Source organism: Ambystoma mexicanum, chromosome 1p, assembly GCF_040938575.1.
Source record: "Ambystoma mexicanum isolate Mex_15411 chromosome 1p, UKY_AmexF1_1, whole genome shotgun sequence".
Lineage (NCBI taxonomy): Eukaryota > Metazoa > Chordata > Amphibia > Caudata > Ambystomatidae > Ambystoma > Ambystoma mexicanum.
In genome coordinates this window covers 752,087,983-752,111,226 of record NC_090921.1, presented here as the reverse complement: position 1 = coordinate 752,111,226, position 23,244 = coordinate 752,087,983, and the positions used below count along the sequence as shown (strand labels likewise).

The following is a 23,244-nucleotide window of genomic DNA, read 5'->3' as shown; positions in this document are numbered from 1 at the left end:
GGCAATGAAAGCAAAGCATTACACAGCAATGGACAATTAGTTCATAAGGAGCAAGTTACTTACCTGTAACTGTTCTACAGCATGGGTCTGGCATGGATTCACATGCTCATGAATATTCCCCGTCGTCAGGCCGGGAATCCTCGGAAAAAAAAAAAATCAGTATCAGTTTCGTTTCTGATCTGTCTTTCTCAGTAGTAACCAATCACTGGTCTCTGGGTCATACTGCCCCCAGCCAATGACTGCCCTCTCCCTAAACCCCGCCTCTGGCAGCCATCTTCAGATTTGTAGCACGCAAAGTGGCAGTATCACCAAGTGAAGAGCCGCAGACGGGTAGGAGGGAGGGTTTGCATGTGAATCCATGCCAGACCCATGCTGGAGAACAGTTACAGGTAAGCAACTTGTTCCTTCTACAGCATGGGGTCTGGCATGGATTCCCATGCTCATGAATATAAGAATACATAGCAGTACACACATGCACAACCAACGGGAGGTGGCAAAGGCTCAACATTAAGCATTACATAAAAAAACTCAACATTAAGCAATTCTTACCTCCTCACCAGGCTCACCTTAGGCGAACAGGTTGCGCAGCACTGCTTGGCCGACCCTGGACTCCTCCCTGGAATCCCGGTCGACGCAGTAGAATCTCGTGAAGGTGTGCGTCGACCTCCACGTGGCAGCCCTGCAGATGTCCAGCAGGGGCACACCAGACAAGAACGTCGTGGTAGCAGCAATGGCTCTGGTCGAATGGGCTCTCGGACGGCCAGGCAACGGCCAGTTTGCCAACCGATGACAGTGCATGATGCAGCCGGAGAGCCATCTGGAAATGGAAGCCTTCGAGAAAGCCTTCCCTTGGTTCACAGGTCCAAAGTTCAGAAATAGCTGTGATGTCGTCCGAGAATTCTTCGTGCGGTCCACGTAGAACTTCAGCGCTCTAGCCACATCCAGCGAGTGCAAAGTACTCTCGGCCGGTGACGAAGGCGACGGGAAGAAAACAGGTAACACCAAGGGCTCGTTGAGGTGGAAGTCCGACGGCACCTTGCGCATAAAAGAGGGGTGTGTCCTCAGCACCACACTCGTGTCGTGAAAAGTCAAGTATGGAGGTTTGCAGGATTGGGCCTGAATCTCTCCGACTCGTTGTGCGGAGGTGATGGCCACAAGAAACGCAGTCTTCCACGACAAGAACTTCAACGGTGCCGAATGCAGGGGCTCAAATGACGCCCCCATGAGCCTGGTCAGTACCATGTTGAGCTCCCACGCCGGTGCAGGGACCATCACCGGCGGGAACGATCGGAACAGTCCCTTCATAAATTCCGTTACCAGGCGATGGGACCACAAGGATGCCCGTCCTGTGGTTCTGGTGTATCGGGAGATCGCAGCCAGATGTATCTTGATGGAGGCGTGAGCCAGTCAAGCCTTGGCCCAGCGACAGTAGGTACGGCAGCACTTGAGGGGCCGTAATCCGTAGAGGGTTAATCTTCTGTGCACGGCACCAGACAGAGAACATCTTCCACTTATGTCCGTAGCACTTGAGAGTTGAGGACGCCCTGGCCTTTGCAAGGACCTCTCTGCAAAGTCAGCCGGGATATCGTACCCTCCAAACTTTAGAGCTGCAGTAGCCAGGCCTGCAAGTACAGCGACTCCGGGTCGTGATGAATTGTGGCGCCTCCTTCTCTGGAGAGAAGATCCGCGTCCGTCGGCAGCTTGACTGGTGGGGACGCTGACAAGTCCAGAAGGTCCAGGAACCAGATCTGCCTTGGCCACGCTGGTGCGACGAGGATCATCCTCCACCGGGACCTCTTGAGCTGGTTGACGAGTCAGAGCAGCAACGGCAACAGAAGAAACTCATAGGAACAGGCCATCCCAGGGGAACGAGAAAGCATCGCCCATGCTCCTCGGCTGGGGAAACCTGCTGGCGAACCTCTGGCACTTGGAGTTCATCGCCGTCGCAAACAGGTCGATCTGCGGTTTTCCCCATCGTCGGAAGAGTCGATCCACTTGATCCTGACGTAGTTCCCACTCGTGGCACGAGCGCAGCTCCCTGCTGAGTGAGTCGGCGATGGTGTTCTTTATCCCTGCCAGATGAAAGGGCACCAGAAACATCCCTTGGAGCGACAGCCCAATGCCACAGATCCTTGGCTTCCTTGGAGAGGGCTGGGGATCTGGTTCCTCCCTGCTTCCGGATGTAGAATATCGTGGTGGTGTTGTCGGTGAAGATTCTCACCACCTTGCCCTTGAGGGACGGGAGAAAGGACGTGAGGGCCAGAACACTGCACGGAGCTCCAGGATGTTGATGTGGAGCGGTTTCTCCTCTGGGAGCCAAAGGGCCTCTCGCGTGAAGTTCTCCGGTGTGCGCTCCCCAACCCTCCAGGGAGGCATCTGTCGTCACGGTTATCTGGTGGGGTGGGGTCTGAAAGTCTGTGCCCGCCGTCAGATGAGCGCGGGTGCCCCACCACCAGATCGCTCGTCAGAAGATCTCGAGCGGGATCCTGTCTTCGAAGCTGCCCGTCACTTGGATCCATCAGGCGTCGAGGAACTCTTGCAGAGGGCGCATCCAAAGCCTGCACGGGCGCACGAGAGGTTTGCAGGAGGACATCATCCCAAGGAGGGACTTGATGGACCTCACCCTGGCCAGGTCCGTGGCCAGCCGACGCTGCACCTTGCCCAGGATGGTCTTCGTCCTTTCCTCAGACGGCAAGGCCAGACGCGCCACTGTGTCAAGCTTGGCTCCCTGAGACAGTGCGACTTGCGACGGGACCAGGTGGGATTTGGGAAAGTTCATGAAGAATCCCAGGTCTGTGAGCAGCTGGACGGTCTTCGCTGTGTAATCTACGACAAGCTCCCTTGTCCTTGCTCGGATGAGCCAGTCGTCCAGGTAGGGGTAGACGTGGATCACCTGTAGGCGCAGCCGCGCCGCCTCCGGTGCGAGGCACTTTGTGAACACCCTGGGTGCCGACTTCAATCTGAACGGGAGAGCCTTGAACTGGTAGTGCCGTCCTTGGACCACGAACCTGAGGAACTTTCGGTGTCCTTTTAGAATGGGGATGTGGAAGTACGCATCCTCCAAATCCAACGACAACAGGGAATCGCCCTCCTCCAGCTGTCCCAGCACGTGCTGGAGGGTGACCATCCGGAACTTCTGTGCCTTGATGTACTTGTTCAGTCGTCGCAGGTCCAGGATGGGGCGCCATCCTCCCGTCTTCTTTTTCTTGAGGAAGTACCTGGAGTATACTCCGAAGCCCCGGAGCCCCTTCGGGATGAGCTCGGTGGCACCTTTTTTGAGCATCGCCCTTACCTCCAATAGCAGTTGAGGGATGTGATTCTCCTTCCTGGCCACGGGTGGAATGCGGGGGCACTTTAGAAATTCGAGGGCGCGCCCCTGGGCCAGGGCGTCCAGCGCCTAACGGTCGTTGGAGATGGACTCCCACATGCTGACGAACTTCGCCAGCCGGCCTCCCACTGGGGTGCTTCGGTGGGGGCCCGCCACCGCTGTCGGTTCAATCTTGCTTGGAGGACACCTTGCCGCCTTGGCGACGACGGCGGGGTCCACCCGACTTGCCTCATCCTCTATAGGCTTCCTGCGATGAGGAGCGGGCCGCTTGGCAGTACGTAGAGGAGCCACCGCCAAATCCCTTGGAGGCACCCTGCTTGCCTCTGGTGCTCCGAAAGGACGGCCTTCGTTGCCGGAGAACGCCTAAGGCCTTAGCTGTCTCTGTGTCCGCCTTGATGGCTTGGAGGGACTCATCCACTGTTTTCCCAAACAGATTGTTCCCGAACAGCATGTCCAAAACCTTGGCTTGTACGTCCTGGCGGAAATCCATCGCCTTGAGCCACCCTCGTCTAAGGCAAACGCCGTTGCCTAGCTGGCGGAAACCGGTGTCGGCAATGTCCGTTGCCACCGTATGGCGTGGTCCGACGCCACTTCGCCTTCTTGCAAGATCTCCAGGGCCTCGGCCCTCTTGTCATCCGGTAGGAAGTCCAACAGGGGGGCGATCTTGTACCATAACTCCCTGTCGTAGCGGGCCACGATCGCAAGGGCGTGGCCGCCTTAATCGTTGTTGCCGCCGACGAGATAACTCGTCATCCCATTTCCTTCGCCGTCCGGTGGGGAAGTTGATGTTGAGGCCGATGCCCCCCCCCTGCTTTCTTCTTGGCCGCTGCTGAGACGACCGAGTCAGGGGTCGGTTGTGCCCTAAGGCACAAAGGGGCCGCGTCGGGGACCCGGTACACTTCTCGTACCGATCCCTCTTGGCAGGCGTCGTACACGGGTTCTTGAGAAGGGCGAGACCCTCGTTCCAGATGTCATCCAGCAGAGGCACGGCGAGGACTGTCTTCCTCTTGGCTTCGCGCCGTTGGTAAAGGAAACCTTCCTTCTCTTCAGGGCAGAGCTGAAAAAGCTTGGATGCCCTGGCGATCATTGCATGGAAAGATCCGATCTCGTCGGGCGGGGAGGCCCGGGCTGGGGGCGATGGGAGCTCCGTCCCGTCGTCACCACTGTCGTCGTCGGTACCCGTCGTGGCTGTGTCCGTTCCCGTGTCCTCCCCAGGGACGGGGACGTGGGTAAAGGCTGAGCAGGCCGCGAGGGCTGAAAAGGCAGGGCTGGATGGATTCGTCTTCTCTTGTTCGGGGGGCTTCCCACCGGGCCTGGTTCTGGCTCTGGCTCCTCCGTTGAGCCTGGTTCCGGATCCTCCATCGGTGGTAAGGGCAATCTCGTCCTTATTTCCGAACATAAGGATTGTATCGCCAACAAAATGGCCGCCGAGTTATCCTGTGGCTCCGTAAGCGACGGGTGACTAGGACCCTCGCCGGTGCCGCCGTCACCTTCATCGGGATCCCTCCCGTGGGGACGGGCCTCTTCGACGCCTTCGTCGAGGCCCTCTAAGACTTCTACCAGCTCCTCCTCGTATGCTGTGTCTGTGTCCACAATGGCCACCGCCCCCCGCCCTCTTTTTCCGCCAGGGTCTTCACGGGGGTCTTTTCAATGGGTCTGAAAGAGGCTTCCCTCCGCGGAGGCAGGGAGACTCTGGGCTCCGAGGTCGCCTCCACTGGTGTAGCCTCCAGAGGCTTCGCCAGGGCCGCTGCGACTTCCTTGATAGAGGCCTTGGCCGGGTGAATCAAGGCCTTTACCACCTTGTGTGGGCCTGTGGCCTTCACCTTGGGGGGAGGGTCACCGCCTCGCTCCCCCTCGGCTGGATCCTCCGAGCTTGACCGGGGCCTCTCCAGAAGCTTTGCCGGGTTCTCGGCCTTCCTCTTCCCTGAGCCAGAGCGTTGGCTCGTGGTTGATGGCGCTGGAAAGGGTGCGCCCTGCCTGGCAGCTGAGGAGCGCGACCGTTCGGCGCTTCCGGTGGCCGCGGACTCGCGGTGCTTTGCCTTATGTTGGGCCTCCGTCGCCGGGGCGCCCTCACAGGACTTAGAAGACCGCTCGGACTTCTTCTCACCTGATGGGCTCTTTCCTTCCAGCCAGTTGGAGAGACGAAGGTGTCGGTCCCTGATGGTCCATTCCGACATGTTCCTGCAAAACGCACAGTCCTTTTCCACGTGCATTTTGTCCTCATGAAGGCAGTAGAGACATTTCGAGTGCTCATCCTCCTTGAACACATTCTGCAGCTGGCATCCAGGGCAAACCCTGAACAGCTTTCCGGGTATCGAGCTTCCTTTCTCCTGGGCCATGTTCAGGTAGGCTGCAGAAACTTCTGGAATCCTCCAAGAAGCGTAACTCGATGAAATCTTCACCCTTGAGGGGCGTAGAAAAATCCGACACGGATCCCCCGTTAATTGGATGTAGAGACGGTGGAGCTTGAGGCTCCATTTGACCGAAAAATGAGAAATTCTCTTTGAAAAAGCGCGAAAACGTAGCAAAAGCTCGAGAGCTAAACACGAGGACTCCCAACACTTGAGCGTGTGGTAAAAATCTGAAGATGGCTGCCGGAGGCGGGGCTTAGGGAGAGGGCAGTCATTGGCTGGGGCAGTATGACCCAGAGACCAGTGATTGGTTACTACTACTGAGAAAGATCAGAAACGAAACTGATACTGATTTTTTCTTTACCGAGGATTCCCGGCCTGATGACGGGGAATATTCATGAGCATGTGAATCCATGCCAGACCCCATGCTGGAGAATAAGAAAATATATTGGGTTGCACAGCAGAAGCAATTTGTAAATGTTAGTGCACACAACGAGGGGCTGGCTGGCTAAGAACAATAAGCAGTGCTATAGTGTTGAAAGTGCATACGTCATCACAAGTGTAAATGTATTGCCATATATACTGTTTGTGCCACTGAGAAGATCGGATCATCTATATAGAGCCTGAGGGTCATGAGAAAGGAAAATCTTTTCACACGTCGTCCACTCTTGAGTGCCACCTGGGGAACACCCCCAACCCTCAGTGTCAGAAATGCAAGCCATCACCCACCCTGGGGACATTTCTTAAGTGTGTCCAGGCAAAGTAAAAACAGATTAACCGTGCATGGGGAAAGGAGAGTAATGATGGACTGGGGCAGCGGCGTGAAGGGACTCCCGCAAACTGCTGTATATGCTTTGTACAGCAGTCCTCGGTGTATCCAAGCATTGGCACGCAGCAGCTCACTCCCACACATGGACACCTCATTACTGGCACTTAAGGACGCACCTCCTTAACACAGTGCTGGGATTTTCAAACGTTGGCAACACTTGATAGCCTTTATGTGTCAAATATAGATTCTTCCTCTAGTTTACGTTTGACAACAGTGAGCAAAACCCACCTCCAGTCCTCCCGCTCTGTTACCAAGAGCCAAGTTAAAAGCACTCCTTAGTGGATCAATACACTGGGGTACAACCAAGTTCAATGATGTCACTTTTCTATGGATGCCCCACGAGGGCCAAATTGGCTGAGAAACATATTTGCTGTTTCATTCACTACGCAAACGGATTTCAGTATTCTACCCAATAAAATTTGGATAGTGTTAATTTTACTGCAGCATTTAGGGCCGCCTGTAGATGTGTTGGGGCCCATTTGAAAATTATGTTTGGGGCCCCCGTTGCCTAAGATGGGAATCCCCCTCTGCAGCAATCACGTGCCTAGCTGATTTGTTTTCATTCCCAAAAATAATTTTTGGGAAAATACCAAATACATATCTAACTATTCGATATGTATGATTCGAATTTCAAGTGAAAACTTAGTGCCAAGGCAGCCTCTCTAATAAATCCAGCATCTTTCATGGTGCATGTATTCATTTCACAGGGCTCCCTTTAAGTCTGTTACATCCCACACAATCCCTGTATTTATTCCAATTTCTCCATCTTCCCATTTATGTCTAAATCCAACCTTTTCCATTATAGAGAATACCTTCTACACAGTGTAATCCAACATGCCGACTTACCCGAGACAAGGGCATGCCGGCACGCTTTCTTATCCTCGAGATGAAGTAGGCCGGCACTGCCTAGCCCGCTCCCTCACTTGTGATTGTGCTCACCTCCTCCAGCAGCAGAACAGCCTTGCTCCAGAGAGGCAGAGCCAGGGGCTGGGAGGATAGCTATGGGGCAATGCTTTTGTCTTTGAAGTAAGACAGCGCAGCAACCCAGGTTCCAATCCTGCGGTGCCGTGCTCTGTAAACAGCGCATTTTACATTTTTTTCTATCTAAGTCACGTTGATGTAGTGAAAATGTATCACGTTGATGTAGTGAAAATGTATCAAGTTGTGCTACGCCCAGGCGCCTGGTGCCAGTGAGTTTTGAGAAAGCAGAGCAGCCCACCAGAGAAAAAAAAGATCAATTTTAAACAAACGCACGGGCCAGTCCACCTCTGCAGGGCAGGGGTGGCAGAAGAGAGGCCAGGGGTAGAAGCTGTGACCACAGGAGTTGCACTTGTTACCCCGGGCCACCCCCAAACGATGTCCATGCACAAAGTTAGTATGCTAAGCCCACCAAAAGATTCACTTGAACAACCAATCTATCGTTGAGACCCAAGAAAACCACACAAGAAAAATCTGTACGAGACTAAGGTCTAAAACTAAAGTCGAAGACAAAAATCGCATCACATCTGGCCACAGACATGGCTCTCCAGCCACGCACTCTAGAATGCAGATATGACTATGCAAATCTAGTCTAGCAGCTCACACAGCCATTCACACTGGAACCCTGGACGTGCCTCAACACCTGCGTAATTAGTATACAGCGACAACCTACATAAAATTCAGTCTAGCTGGGCACATATCAAGTCTCCTGCACTAGCACCTGCACCGGTATAATCAAAAGCTTTGTAATTCGCAATACTGCTATGCACTGAGTTCCTATTTAATCTACTACAATGGACCAGACTACCTCGAAGTTGCTATCCCCATCCTCTTCCCTTCAGAAATCCTGACAGTTGCACTAGTCTACCTTTACTATGAGCTTATCCATTGAGGCTAGCCTACCATGTTATTTAGCCCGGTTACTTTATGGAAATAGCCTACCATGCAAATTAGCCCTGTTACTCTGTGGGACTAGCCTGCTATGTTATTTAGCCCTAGTGTTACTTCATGGGACTAGCCTGCCATGCCAGTTAACCCTATTGTTACTCTGTGGGACCAGCCCCCTATGCTTTTTATCCCTACTTGCTACTTGCTACTTTTATGCGACTACCCTATTAAAACTGTTGCAACCTAATCAGACCGCCACCTTATTTTAGGCTCTCTAACCCTAAACCTAAGCCTAAACCCTAGATCACGACCTACTTGACATATTCATATACGTTATTAGCAGATAAAATGACCTTACAACCTATATTATTCATAGGCATCCTCAGCAATAACGGTTTGACTATATCTACTTCAACTTTCAGGACAACGGCTCCCTACCTAAATATGGATCACCATCCATGCCACTATACCTCAATTATCAATCTAGTAATGACAACTAATTTTCCACCCTCAATGGACATCCAGCCACCCAAATTCCTAACATGACATCTCATGTGCTACCAAGTCCTACCAAGACATCCAGCCAACCAAATTCCTAAAACCTATCAACATGACAGCTCATGCTCTAACAAGTATCCTATAACCATGAACTAACCTAGACCACTGTGCCTTTCCCCTTAAAGTTACTCTTCAATCTTCCAAAACGAAGGCTTGCCCCTCACTTGATCTCGCTACAACCTCATACCTAAAACCTAAAACCTAATTGCCTTACTATAAATAATACCACTAGACCATGCACACGATATCTGAAAACAAAAGTGGATAAAACTAACATAATAGGTTCTATAAAATACTCAGACAAACTCCCTAAATCTACAAACGCAAAACATCAGCACCCTCCGAAAACAACCCTTCTAATGTTATTAAAGTAAGGCTCATTAACGTGAGATCCATCCAAGCACATACTTATTTGACATCTTGACGGTCCTGGACCTTGACATCATTGCTGTAACAGAAACTTGGTTGAATCCTTCATCAGGCCCCGCTCTAGCTCTAACCTTACCAGACAACTATTCCATTTTCCGTGCAGACAGAGATCCCAACTTGGCCAAAGGATGTGGTGTTGCACTCATCTATAAAACGGTGCTTGAATTAAGAATGATCAACAACCACCACCTACCATCTGTGAAATTAACCACATCAGCCACAGCCACCATTACTATGCACTTGATCTACCGCCCTCCTGGATACACCACCACCTTCAAAAATGGCATCTCTCAATTGCTGTCCAACAACACGAAATGTAAGTCCCAAATTACGATTTTAACCTAGGCCTTGATCCAAAAGATGTGAAAGCATCCACCCTTAAGGATACCCTGTCTGAGCTTGGGTTTACACATGTATAACTAGCCCAACGCATAATAAAGGCTGCACTCTAGATTGGTTAGCGGACCTCAACTGTACTATCAAGGTACTGGCCAACACACCATGTTGGGCCTGACCATCTTCTAATTACCTTCACCATTAACAAGGCTGTATCCCTCACTAGTCCCATTAAAGCCCCAGCTTTAAACATGTCACTTTAGAAAACCTGTTACCTTTACTACACCCAATAACTCATCCTAATACCACCTACTCAGACCCTTCTGATTTAGTGAATCTATATAATGAAACGATCCTTAAAGCTATCAATACAATAGCCCCTCTTAAACTACAGAAATCTAAACCACGAGCCCATATTAACAAATGCTACACACCACATTTAAAGACTCTTAGGAAAGAGAAACGCACAGCAGAAACCAACTGGAAAAACGCCCCTTCACAAAATAAAGATATTTTCATTACAGCTTCATTTAATTATAAGACCGCAATCATCCAAGCTAAAAAAGCTAATTTCAATGACCGTATAGTCATAGCTAACTCGAGCACTAAGGAATTGTTCAACATACTAAAAGAACTTGAGTCGCCTGACCCTATACCTGACACTTGTATTAAGGACATCCAAGGGTGTACCAACGTACAAAACACGCTTCAAGACAAAATTACTATGCTACTTCATAAAATAATCATTAATACCATCCCTCAGAATCCTCCACCCCCTCCACCATTGCATTGCCACAATTTAACTTTAAACCATTATCTACCAAAGAAGTAAAGCTGATCATACTCGAGCTCAAACCATCCAATTGCAAAGGTGAGGTCTGCCAAGCTACGTTAATCAAAGAAGCTGGAACTGAACTCGCTCCTTTTATTACATCATTCATCAATGCCTCATTTACCTCAAGTACTGTGCCCACCAGTTTGAAAGATGCATGGGTACTCCCACTCCTAAAAAAAGCCTACGCTGGACACCAGCAACCCATCTAACTACCGCCCGATCACTACTGTCCCTTTTCTGCTGAAAATACTGGATCGAGCAGCTTATCTCCAAATTCAGCAATACTTGGAAACAAATAATTGACTAGGTCTAAGACAGTCAAGTTTCAGACCCAGACATGGCACAGAGACAGTACTTATTGACCTAAAGAACCAGATCCAGGCTTTAAAAGACAAAGGCAAATCTGTCCTGCTTTTACTACTTGACCTATCTGTGGCATTTGACCTGGTGAACCACGATATACTATGCAAGCACCGGTCATCTGCTGCACATTTCTCTGATCAAGCTAATGCTTGGATCAAATCATTCCTCAGTAATAGATCCATGAGGGTCTTTGCTCCATCCGCCAGAGCCTGATCCTCGCCAGTCTCATGTGGTGTCCCACAAGGATCATGCATGTCACTCTCTACAATATTTTTACCAAGCCTCTAATTTTATATACTTTACCATCTGGGTGTCCCATATACGAATTATGCGGACACCCAGATACTTATGCCTATCACTGCTGAGTACACTGTAGACAGCAAAACATTGAATGATATCTATAGTGTTATACAAATATGGATGGCTAAACATTGTTTATGTCTAAATGACGATAAAACCGAACTACTATTATTCGGCTCCCCAGCCAAATTGAATAAACTAGATGCATCCTTTACAACGTTCATTATTGATGGGAACACAATCAAGGTAGCAAATTATGTGAAAACATTAGGCATATATATTGACTCTTCAGTATCTCTCACGAGACAAACTAATGCCCTAGCCTCGGCCACAACATACACCTGTAAGCTTATTACAGCCTGTCGTCCCTACCTATCCACAACCAACTGTATATCAGTAGCAAGAGCCTTAGTGTTATCTAAGCTAGACTATTGTAATGCGCTTTACCTAGGAACTTCACAGCAGAATACAAACAAAATGCAAGTCATGCAGAATAACGCAGTTTGATCAGCATGTAACATCCCAAGGACACATTATTTCTACAGCCATACAGAACTTAAACTGGCTAAACATTAAGCAAAGAATTGAACTTAAAAAACTTTCACTAACACATACGTGTTTACACAATCAGGCACCCACATACCTTTGCAACACGTTCTCACAGCATACATCATTACATTAAGACCTAGTAGAAAAGCACAAACACATTGTGTCTCTATACTGCGCATTAACCAACAACGGGTGTGTGGAGCTAGCTTCCCAGTGCTTGCTGCTAAAAAATGGAATGCGCTCCCTATAACCATTAGAGCTGAGCCTTCGTTCATGATATTTCGGAACAAGGCTAAAGCTTGGCTCAGGGACCAGGACCATAACTGAGTTAATATATTCACCTCTTGTAAGGGCATTATTGTATATACGCCTCTGCATTTGTATATATGTATATTCATTGTTCTTGCTTCGTCATTGTATATTACTGTAAATCCTCTTATTTTCTGGTATTTGCACATATCTGTCTGTAAATCATGAACCTATAATTTGTAAGAGAAGCGCTCTGTTGCCTCAGGGTCTTGATGCACTATAGTATCTAGTATGTATTTATTTGTAAACCACCAACAGCACCCACCCATGTGCCTGACCTCTGGGCTGCTTATCGGGGCCCAGCCAGCCCTCCAAACTCCTAACCTGGCAGAATGCACACATGCATCAAAGTCAGCGCTTTGATTCTCCAATAAATGGACTTCGGTCCCTGATGGCGTTCCAACCACAAAGCACATTGAGGCCATACAAATGGGGAAATGGTGCTATATAAATGACTACAATACAATAGTGTGTCGACATTCCCTTATTGAATGATATAAAGTATTGTACCTTAACACACCCTGCTCCGCTGTCCTGAGTGTGCTCACTGGGTGCCAACTTAGGTCTACTACTAGGAGTCAGTTGGACTTGAGGGTAACCTCATTTCCTAGCAGTGGGTCGACTCATCTCAGCCTGAGCACAAGGGACAGGAATCTTCCACTGCATTAGAAAGGCGGTTCAAAGTATGTCATGATTGACTGCATCAAAGGCAGACAAGAGATCTAAATATAATATGGCCCCAGCCATCAATTCTGCACTTCCAGTCCGATGTCATCAATTACTAAGTTGCCACACATTCCGGTTTCTGGGCAAAAAACTCAGCTTCCAGGGGGTCCAGGATGTTGGGGAACTCCAGAAGCTAAAGGAGTTCTCTCAACCCAAATACATTTGCTATAACTAAATGTGAAGAACCATATATACATTGCTCATTTTGATAGGTCAATATATTGGTATGCAGGGTTCGAAATTGTGGATAGCTGGGAGCTATTTAGCTCCTGCATGAGGCCTAGAAAAGTCTTGTTAGCTTGAGACCAACAGCTATCAGGAGCTACTTTTGTTTCCCCAGGCCAACTGATACCGAACACACCCCTATGTGTATTTAACTTTGTGCGTTTATGGCAATCTGTAAATAAGCATTAGGACACATCTATACAACATTTAAAGCGTAAGAGATCATAAATAATTAAAGTAATAGGTTTGCATCTTATATGGAAGTTAGATTTGTAGAATGCCATGTACTTGCTCCTGGTTCCACAGTGGTATCTCCTTGTCTCTAGTTAATGCTGGATACCCTCGAGCTGTGTTTAGCTTCTGCTTATCAAGTGTTCATTTAGATCCATCGGTATGATTTTAGCAAGAGAGTGACCCACTGCCTGTTTTAGGGGAAATACGCTCTAGCCAATGGGAAGAAAAATAAAAGAGCTCTAACTAATAGACCAGCACATATAACAAAGATGCTCTATATCTTGAACATTTGGGGGCGGGGCATCTAAGGTAGAGCATGTTTCGATTGCTTATCAAACAGGGGGCAAAAAGATCCCACAAGGTGTTGAGACATTGTTATAAGCTGGTTCATAATCTTAATTGTTTAAGTATCACCTACCACATAAGTGGAGTATTTATAGGGACACTGCTGATCCTTAAACAATCATCTTCAAAAGTTCAATTGAACAGGTTCCGATTTACTTTCTTTACCTAAAAACCTAAGCTTAAAACCCACAATGTTTTAGAATGTTGGTTAGTGGTTGCACACAGACTACCTCTAGGAGTATTTGGATACATATCAATATTTTTACACTAATTTTTTAAGCCATATTAAGTGGCAAGAAAACCCATACAGTTGGCAAGTAAGGATCCAGTAATGATGTTTCTAATATCCGTTTAGCAAACTATAAACATCACAGGCAGAGATGCTGCAATGTAACCCAATAATACTGCAGATACTTTCACCTATTGATTTATCCAAACAGTCAAGTACCCTTGAGACATACACCACTGAGAGGGTCCACGCAGCTAGAACAGTTTAAGCCAAACTTGAACAGCATTTTAGGCAGACAAGGCCCCTGGGCACTACTTTTTAACCACCTCTCCCGCCCGCTCAATGCAATCACTGACGACCCAAAGAAAAAGTTACCTCTTTCCTCCACTTTCGTTCGCAAAACACCCTCTCGAAACATTCGTGCATGTAGTTGAACTGCAATGGGAAACAGTTACATTTTAGAAAACAAATTCTGAAAATGCCTAAATCTGAACAGACTGGCGCGGGCATCGTTTTCTACAAGTGGATAGATTGTGAACATCGATTGGTATAGCATTGTAAAATCAAAGAACTTGTCACTTAGTTGCTGCACCATAAACCATCAGCATATGGCACACAAAAATAAACAAAACACAGGTGACACGTTTTAGATGCTCACATTCAAGGTTAACACCCCTAAACTGGTCCAATTTAACGCTGGTTCATCCATGAGTACGCACATCACATTTTCTGAGTGTAAGCCGCGTGGTAGACGTTTGTCAAATATGGAACAAATTATTTGGTTTCATTTGAACCTGGCTTTGAATAAACGCGAAGACTAATTTTCATATGCACAGAATACATGCATTACAATGACCAACATAACCAGTAAACATTCAATGCTGCAGAAAAATACTGCTTAAACACAACATCCAAAAAGAGATGGTAGTGGGTGTACCGAGTTGATGATGTACCGATGTGCTATTCAAGGTATGAATGTGACAGATCCTGTGTGACTGTTAACAGTACGTGGAATGCTGTGATGCATGAAACCGTGGGCATGAGCACTGCATCGATGTTGCAGGAGTGTCGGCTACAGTTGATTGGATGGGGGGAGCGCAACTGTACCCAGAGCCTTGATAACACCTGTAACCGCATTATATATAAAAATAATCATGAAGAATAAACCAATCTCATCTTTTGTAAGCTGGTTCCAATGTCATCATTGCATGCAAGAAGGTTGCATAACAATTGGCAACGAGGTAAACCGTAAGCTACTTTGGGGAGGCAGGCAATGATCACCAGAACCCCAAAAGGAAGGAAAATACCATATTGACTTTTGTCACAGATTGTCAGAAGCCAAATTAGACAAGGCCCCAGGAAGTTAGGAAGGCCCAAGCAGGTCCAGCCCTGGACACAGACGTTTTTGCCGCCCCCCCAGCCCCTCCACCAAACCAAAGGAATTAAGTGATCAAGAATATCTGGTCGCCCTCCCCTCGTCAACATCACATCTCAAAAGGTTAATATGCTGTCTTGCAGCATTTTAAATAAACATGTTTACTCCCTTTAAGTCTCCCTTACCCTCTTCATGTTTGCTCTAATCAGAATGATAAACAAGTAGCATTTGGAGGCCAACATTAGGAGTCTACGAAGAGGTTACTTCTGTTCTAGTATCGATGCAGGAGAATTTATCAATAGCATCCAGGAAGGTATGCAGCCTGTAGTATTAATGTAGGACCGAGTTCAAACTGTACATGTAACCCAAAATAGACAGATAACTCACCTTAGCGACCTCACAGAATGCAAAAGTTCTCAAGCCCGGATACAGGCGACCAATTGGAAACGAGGAGAAAACGTCACATGCCATAGCATAGATAGTTTGTGTCGATTAAAAGCTACCAGGAAGGTGTCTGTATCCAGACAGACTGACATTAGAAGTGAGACATGGATTTGAAATAGTGTTGCCACTAGAGATCAAAAGAACAAGTCCCTGTGGTGTGCAATATATCAATGCTCACTATTCTAGTGGAAGTAACCCTATAGCCATTGAAACCATGATTAAGGCTTTTTTAAAGATCATACCCTGAGAAGGAATCACTCTGAAGGGCTGACAATTTTGAAAGGTTTAGGGACTGGTAATTTTGAGAGGTTAGACAATACAAAACAAGATTAAATGAGATGCCCAGGATCACACAGTGGTTAATGGGTGAAGCTGGGATCTGTGCCAACTCTGCAATTTCTGCATTTGAACACTTTCTTTTCCAGCTCTTAACATGAACTAAAATAATCTCATTTTGTAAAACTGACTTGGAAAGTACACAAATCACATTACCAAACATGACAATTTATAAAAACAAAATATTATGGAAATGTGTTACGCAAAATGGGAATGATTCTAGCTTCATTCCCTCCATAATCAAGGGAAGTATATAAGTACCATCCTACCAATTGGTGTGATTTAACATATTTAATCTGGGTTTGTCTTTTTGATTTTAAAGCTTTAAATACTTCATGTCATTTATAAGCATGCCGTGTTCCCGGCGTGCTGAAGGTGCTAATTTCGCTTGTGGAAACTTCATCCTCACTTACCTGACATTGCGAGCTGGTTCGAAGCTCCTGTCGCCTTTCCCGCGCTTCCTGGAGGAGGCGGGGCTACAGCGGTGCACGTGACCTATCACGTGACACAGGCCGCCTTCATAAGATCGAGGCTGCCGCCCAAGCGCTGTGTTCCCGGCGTGCTGAAGGTGCTAATTTCGCTTGTGGAAACTTCATCCTCACTTACCTGACATTGCGAGCTGGTTCGAAGCTCCTGTCGCCTTTCCCGCGCTTCCTGGAGGAGGCGGGGCTACAGCGGTGCACGTGACCTATCACGTGACACAGGCCGCCTTCATAAGATCGAGGCTGCCGCCCGAGCGCTGTGTTCCCAGCGTGCTGAAGGTGCTAATTTCGCTTGTGGAAACTTCATCCTCACTTACCTGACATTGCGAGCTGGTTCGAAGCTCCTGTCGCCTTTCCCGCGCTTCCTGGAGGAGGCGGGGCTACAGCGGTGCACGTGACCTATCACGTGACACAGGCCGCCTTCATAAGATCGAGGCTGCCGCCCGAGCGCTGTGTTCCCGGCGTGCTGAAGGTGCTAATTTCGCTTGTGGAAACTTCATCCTCACTTACCTGACATTGCGAGCTGGTTCGAAGCTCCTGTCGCCTTTCCCGCGCTTCCTGGAGGAGGCGGGGCTACAGCGGTGCACGTGACACAGGCCGCCTTCATAAGATCGAGGCTGCCGCCCTCGCGGCGTTAAGCCCGAGGGAGTAAAGCACATCGGCTGTTGTGCGGCTGTTAGGCGCTGGCTGTGCTGGAGGGTGACTGTGGAGACAAAATCACCTTCGATCCTCCCAGAAAACCCTGCAAAGTCCCACATAATCTGCAAATCCAATACATCACGGTACACGAGCAGAACATACAGAGTATCGTGCTGAGCCGCAGTCAGCGGTAGGCAGCCAGCTACCAGGAAGACTCCTGCCCATGGATACCCGTTCATTAACTCGCCTCAAAACAAAACAGACCCTGAGCGAAATTGGGTGTGACTCACCCTCGAATCAGATGTCTATTGATTCAGACTCCACTCCCCCCGACAGCTGCCCTCAGGGACAAAAATAAGTCCAACAACCCAGGAGGAAAACTAGTGGGAAATGCGATCAGCACTTTGAGCTCAAACCAGGATTGCCGACTGGCCTCATCCCTCTTGCCAAATGCTCCCCTTGAACTCACCATCATTGTGCCTCCACTAGCATCAGTACTTTCTCCCTCAACTCCGGGCTGTGATGCTGCACAAAATGGATTGTGCCCTGTGGAGAGTCGCTCCTCACCTGCTGCGTCCATGGATGAGGCCATCTTAGCCTTTGACTCCCAGGTAATTGTGAGAAATGTATTGGAACAGCCTCACGCCAGAGAGGCGGCAAGCGGTGATCGAAACGGTTGTCCAGATGTCCAACGAGACCAGCCAAATGCGGGTCTCCTTGAGAGAACCGCAAACTTACCTGAATCCACCCACTCAAATACAGAACTTGCACCTGTTTTAAATACCGATTGCGTGGAACACACTTGCAAAACACATTTCGATGCTGCATGCAAGATACTACATCCACGCTGTCCACCAGTAGAGAGTAACGAGGATGGCGAAGAGTTGTTTCATTCCCCTTTTGAGGTGTCGGATGCCGAGCTCTTAAACTCGGATCCGTTACGCACCCAACAAAATCCTAAAATGTTACGATTTCATTTTCGCAACAAGGATGGGCCTCAATCTGCTGCCATTACAACTCCCCGCAGTATGTCTCAGAACAGTCATCCCCTGATTAATCAACTTACAAACAACATACCAGTTAACTTAAGTACAGGAAACAGCTTTAAACCAGCGTACAGCAATAAAGAGAACACGCCAGCAAACTCCATTCATTTTACTCCCTCTACAAGACCATTAAACACTGCAACTGATTCATCTGGTCGGGAGGCCCGACTTACACAAAGGCTACAAGCCGACTTCGATTTAATGAAAGCAAAACTGTCTGAAAGTTACCCTGAAGGAAAACACGATAATGGGACTAAAAATCAGACAAAGTCAGTTTTGGGGTCACCTTCCAATGTTGAATCAGGAACTACAAACTACCAACAAAAATCTAGTCCTCAAGAAAACGAAAAACATACACTGGTCATCTCACCGAAACGGGCGAGAGGTGTTGCTAGTCCACATCGGCCCCATGTACTGAAAAATGATCGAGTTGAGAAAGCGAGTGAGACTATGCTCAGACCAAAGCTTGCGACAAACAAAAGTGGTGACAACGCACCAAAGTGCTCGACCCCCTGTTACGCTCATAAACTTGTATCCGCCGATGCAGGTCGAGAGAAACAACGCCTACCATTCCAAGCGGACGACTCCGAATATAATGGTCACTACAAGCCAAAATTGCCTAATCCAATGGACTCATTCTCCGAAGCAAAAGCAAATCTTTCGGTCGCTGCAGCAATACAAATACATAACAACGTGCTAGCAGCGACATCTCAGGCTTTAATACCCTTCATAAAGTTATACGAAAGCATGAATGAACTACTTCATAATAACGGTGCAATCATTGGTCACCTGACAGAAAAAGTATCTCTGCTGGAACATAACTTTAATCTGCAGTTGGAACAACGAACAAAAGATCAATCGGAAATGGAAGACGGCCTTAGAAAAATAGTCCTGCTGATCGGAAAAAATTCATTTGAAGCAAAGACACAAATGGATGACCTGTCGACATTCATGCAAAAATCTCTTCTGCACCCAAGTCCAGCCCCAACAAAATTGTTTACTCCGGAAAGTGGAATTTGTCAACACATAAACTCGGGCGACACAGCTGTACTGCCAATAACACTCCCTGGGAAAACAGTCCAGGTGAACGTGCAAGGTGTTACTTATCCCCAAGCAAAAGCTGAAGCAAATGCACTAAAGCAGGTGTCAAAAATGAAAGAAACAAGCTCTAAACCTGACATTCCTGCGAAACCTCAATCCTGCTTAGTGGAGGGCTCTCAATTGCCAAATGAAAGCGAAGCACCGCAAAATCTAAAAGGAAAAGTCCCTCCTAGCATCTGGGATCTCCCCCCAGCAGCTCCTAGTTGCTCAAATATAAAGGCTTCTTTCGGGATTTTTCACGGGGGCGCAAAAAACCTCCAAACTGGTAAGACTCCAAGCTCCACACAAAATAGAAAACCAGGAGGTCCTCCAAGTAGTGATCCACACAACAAAAAGAAAGAAAAGACAAGATTTATAACGGTCGCAAAACAATTTCCAATCTCAAAGAAATTCATTAGAAATCTAACAACGCCTCCAAAATCTAAAATCTTTGTTCGTGACAACACGTCAGGAAAATTGTTAAAGAGTCAATCTCTATTCCGGACCCCGGTCTCTAGCAGAGAAAACTGCCAAAAAAAAAAAAGAAGAAGAAAAAGCAGCCAACCCTCCTTCCCTGAAGAAAATTGCGCAAAATCATGTGACTAAGTCAACAAAACCAAATCCAAACAAGCGCAGGAGGGTTGTCTCGGATTCTGGCAGTGACTCATCCATAAATGACCTTGAGGAACTTTGTAACCTGTCCACTTACTCACACGATGTGAGTGGGGACGGCGGCCATATCCTTGATGACAACATGTCGAACATTGATAAGACCCCCCTTGAGCTTCACATCCAACCATACAACAACCCTTGGAAAACGAAAGAAAACCAAACACGTTTGCCAACAAAACTGAGTGAGAAATGCACACCAGTTGCAAGAAAGTCTGACAGTAAAATGTTCGGGGGAAAACGTCTTAACTTAAACATCAGTGCGGAAAAGCTAGTCACAGTTTTAAATCCAAAGCGTACAATTGCTCAGAATCATAAATTCAGAGATACAAGAAGAAAACGCACCACTGTGGAGCAACATCGTGTCATAACAGCAAAGAAAATCAAACTGACCAACGTATTGGCTGACGACTCCGATGTAAATTTGAATCGTGGCAATGTCATGCGCCTTTTGCATTCAGTCCCTTCTCTAAGGACAATTTCATCCGACGACATCCAAATTGTCGAATACTACTCCGAAGAAAGACTCGACTGCGTATTACTACATGTCAACTCACATGCAGTTAGAAGATCTATGATGGGGGCAAGAGAAGACATATTACGGCTTGGCTTTGAAATTCTTGAATATCTTGAATCAGCCAAACAGCACAGAGATAACCTATCTGAGGAACATGAACAAAAAACCATCCTGAGTCATCGGCGTGAGCAGATTCGAAGGCATCTAAACTCAAACTTGATACCTGCTAAGACCAACAAGACCTCACAACATGACACGAAAAAATACTAACTAGATAATGGTGGATCAGAGGCCGTAAATACCCTGATCTCATGGAATACCAGAGGATTCGGCCACTTATACAACAACTTTCCAGTGGGCCTCGAGGACAACTTCATAATATGCCTTCAAGAGACCTGGATGCGACAGCTTCCTGTAAAAGACGGCTACCACATACTAATAAATCCTGCAAGCAAAAATGCGAGAGGTCGTCCGTCTTCAGGATTATTGACACTGATAAAAATAGGAACAGGTTGGGAAGTGGCAGATACATCGAATCCAAATGGCCATGTACAGGCAACTTTACTCGTAAGAAAAACCAGCGATTCTAGAAAAGACCTCTGCTCACCTCAACATCTTTTGCTAGTTAATGTATATTGGAACCCTGCAAAGATCTCGGCTGGGGCTTTTATCCACTCAATAACAACAACAATCGATACAAATCTAAGGAATTGTGACAATCTGTGGATAATTGTGTTTGGTGACTTAAATACATCTTGGTTTAATAGCAACCATTTGGACTTCAATCATCGCTGCAATAAGGATCTAAAGGATTCTTCTAAAAGAACAAGATGGCAGGAGGCTATGGAAGCCAGAGATTGTACCATGTTAAACGGCAATGTCCCGGGTGACACTCCGCCACAAATTACGTGGATGAACATGGGACTAAAGAAAACACTGGATTACATCTGGGTTTCGAATAACCTGATGCCGACAATCACCAATTTGCAGATCACGCCAACGAAGAACAGCGACCATTTTCCGTTGAAAATGCACTGGCAACCCCACTGTAAGCATCTAAGCGGCACGGCATGCAGCCACTTAGAGGTGAACGCCAGCCGCAATAGACTTCGGATGTCCTCAAAACAGATACAATACCTCACTGCCGACTTTCAATCAAGAAATGAGGCATCGACAGTCTTCACCGATTATCCTGCCATTCTCCTAACTGTGGCCAGCTCCCAATCAAGCAAGAACACGTCAATGTCTAAACATAAACACACATGGAGCGCATCTCAGAATAATGAGAAGAAGAAACTGAGGAAAGATCTGAAAGAACTAAGAGCAGAGAGTAGCGTTAATAGAGTAGCAAAAATCAAACATCGAAAACAATTATATCGAAACTGGACAAAAGCTTTTGCCCTCCAACGTGACCAAGAACGTGGCGAGGAAATGTTGTCCTTGATAAGATCTCAGAACACCAGAGACATTTGGAGAATTTTAAATATGGACCAGCCAAATCAAGCTGTAATCATGGCAAACGGTATACCCGAGGCGGCTTGGGCAGCGCATTTTAGAAACGTCTTCTCGTCCACTAGCAACATGTTGGTGGACGAGAAAAACGGTGAAAAGGTGCCCTGGGATACTGCAGAGACCGCAGAGACCATGCATGGCGCCATATCAAAGTTAAAAAATTCCCGAGCAGCTGGCCCGGATGGTATATCGAACATCATGCTTAAACAACATCCCCAAGAATGGGCAAAGTTCATAGCCGATCTATTCGTGACAATAGCCTCCTCCAGGACAATTCCATCATCCTGGTTGGAGGCCATCATTGTCCCGATCTACAAAAAGGGCAACAGAGACGTACCTGCAAATTATCGCCCTATCGCGTTATTGGATACCATCGGGAAAGTCTTTGCCTCGCTTCTACAAGAAAAGATCTCAGCTTGGGCACGCCGCTGAGGTTTAAACGATGTACGTCAAACTGGCTTTACAAAGGGAGTGGGCACTGAAAACAACCTTGCTATACTTAATCTACTAAAGTTGGAAGCCCTGAGAAGTAAGGGAAAATTGTTTTTTGCATTTATAGACCTGCAACAAGCTTTCGACGGAATCAACCGAGAAAAACTCTGGGGAAAACTGAAAAAATGGAATTGTCCTCCAAACATACTAAATCCCATAAAAGCCTTACACGAATCAACATCAGTAAGAATAAGGTTGAACGAAGGTGGTGTTCTTTCTGAAGCAATTCCAACGAAAAAGGGAGTGAAGCAAGGATGCCCTCTTGCTGCGGAACTCTTCAAATTATACATTGCAGATGTGTCAGATGCGCTAACAAATACTCACTGCTTCCCTCCCAAACTCAATGGCACTCCTGTGAGCTACTTGATCTACGCCGATGACTTTGTCCTAGTTGACAAAACGCAAATAGGGCTACAGAGGCTACTAAATGCATTGAACATCTATATGACGGACAACGACCTAAAAATTAATGTTGATAAAACAAAAATTCTGAAATTAGGACATGGTGAGGGCCAGAAAAACAAGAAATTCAAATGGATTCTAAACAACGTTCCGATTGAGGAAGTGACCTCAATCTGATACTTGGGCATTCCATTCTCTATGTCTATAAGAGAATGGAGCTGGGTGTCCGAACTCGAAAAAAGAATAAAAACCTTGTCCCTACAAGGTGCAAAGATACACTCGCAATTCGGAAAATTCTCCCTGATTCCAGTACGCACCTTCTACCAACAAAAAGTGATACCATCCGTGACGTTTGGTGCTGAGACAGGTTGGAACATCGACTTTAAGATCTGGTCTAAACTTGAAGGCCTATTCTGGCGTCGGGTGTTGAGATTACCC

At 47.2% G+C, this 23,244-nt stretch overlaps 1 protein-coding gene across 3 annotated transcripts in view; it reads right to left on the bottom strand.

Annotated features, from left to right (window-relative positions):
* Positions 1-23,244, bottom strand: part of SNX27 (sorting nexin 27) — a 990,538-nt gene that overhangs the window by 168,495 nt on the left and 798,799 nt on the right. For all 3 annotated transcript variants that reach the window (XM_069650534.1, XM_069650552.1, XM_069650543.1), the window contains exon 11: positions 14,188-14,247. In XM_069650534.1, the coding sequence (XP_069506635.1) occupies positions 14,188-14,247 (60 nt within the window). The remainder of the gene's footprint in view (positions 1-14,187; positions 14,248-23,244) is intronic.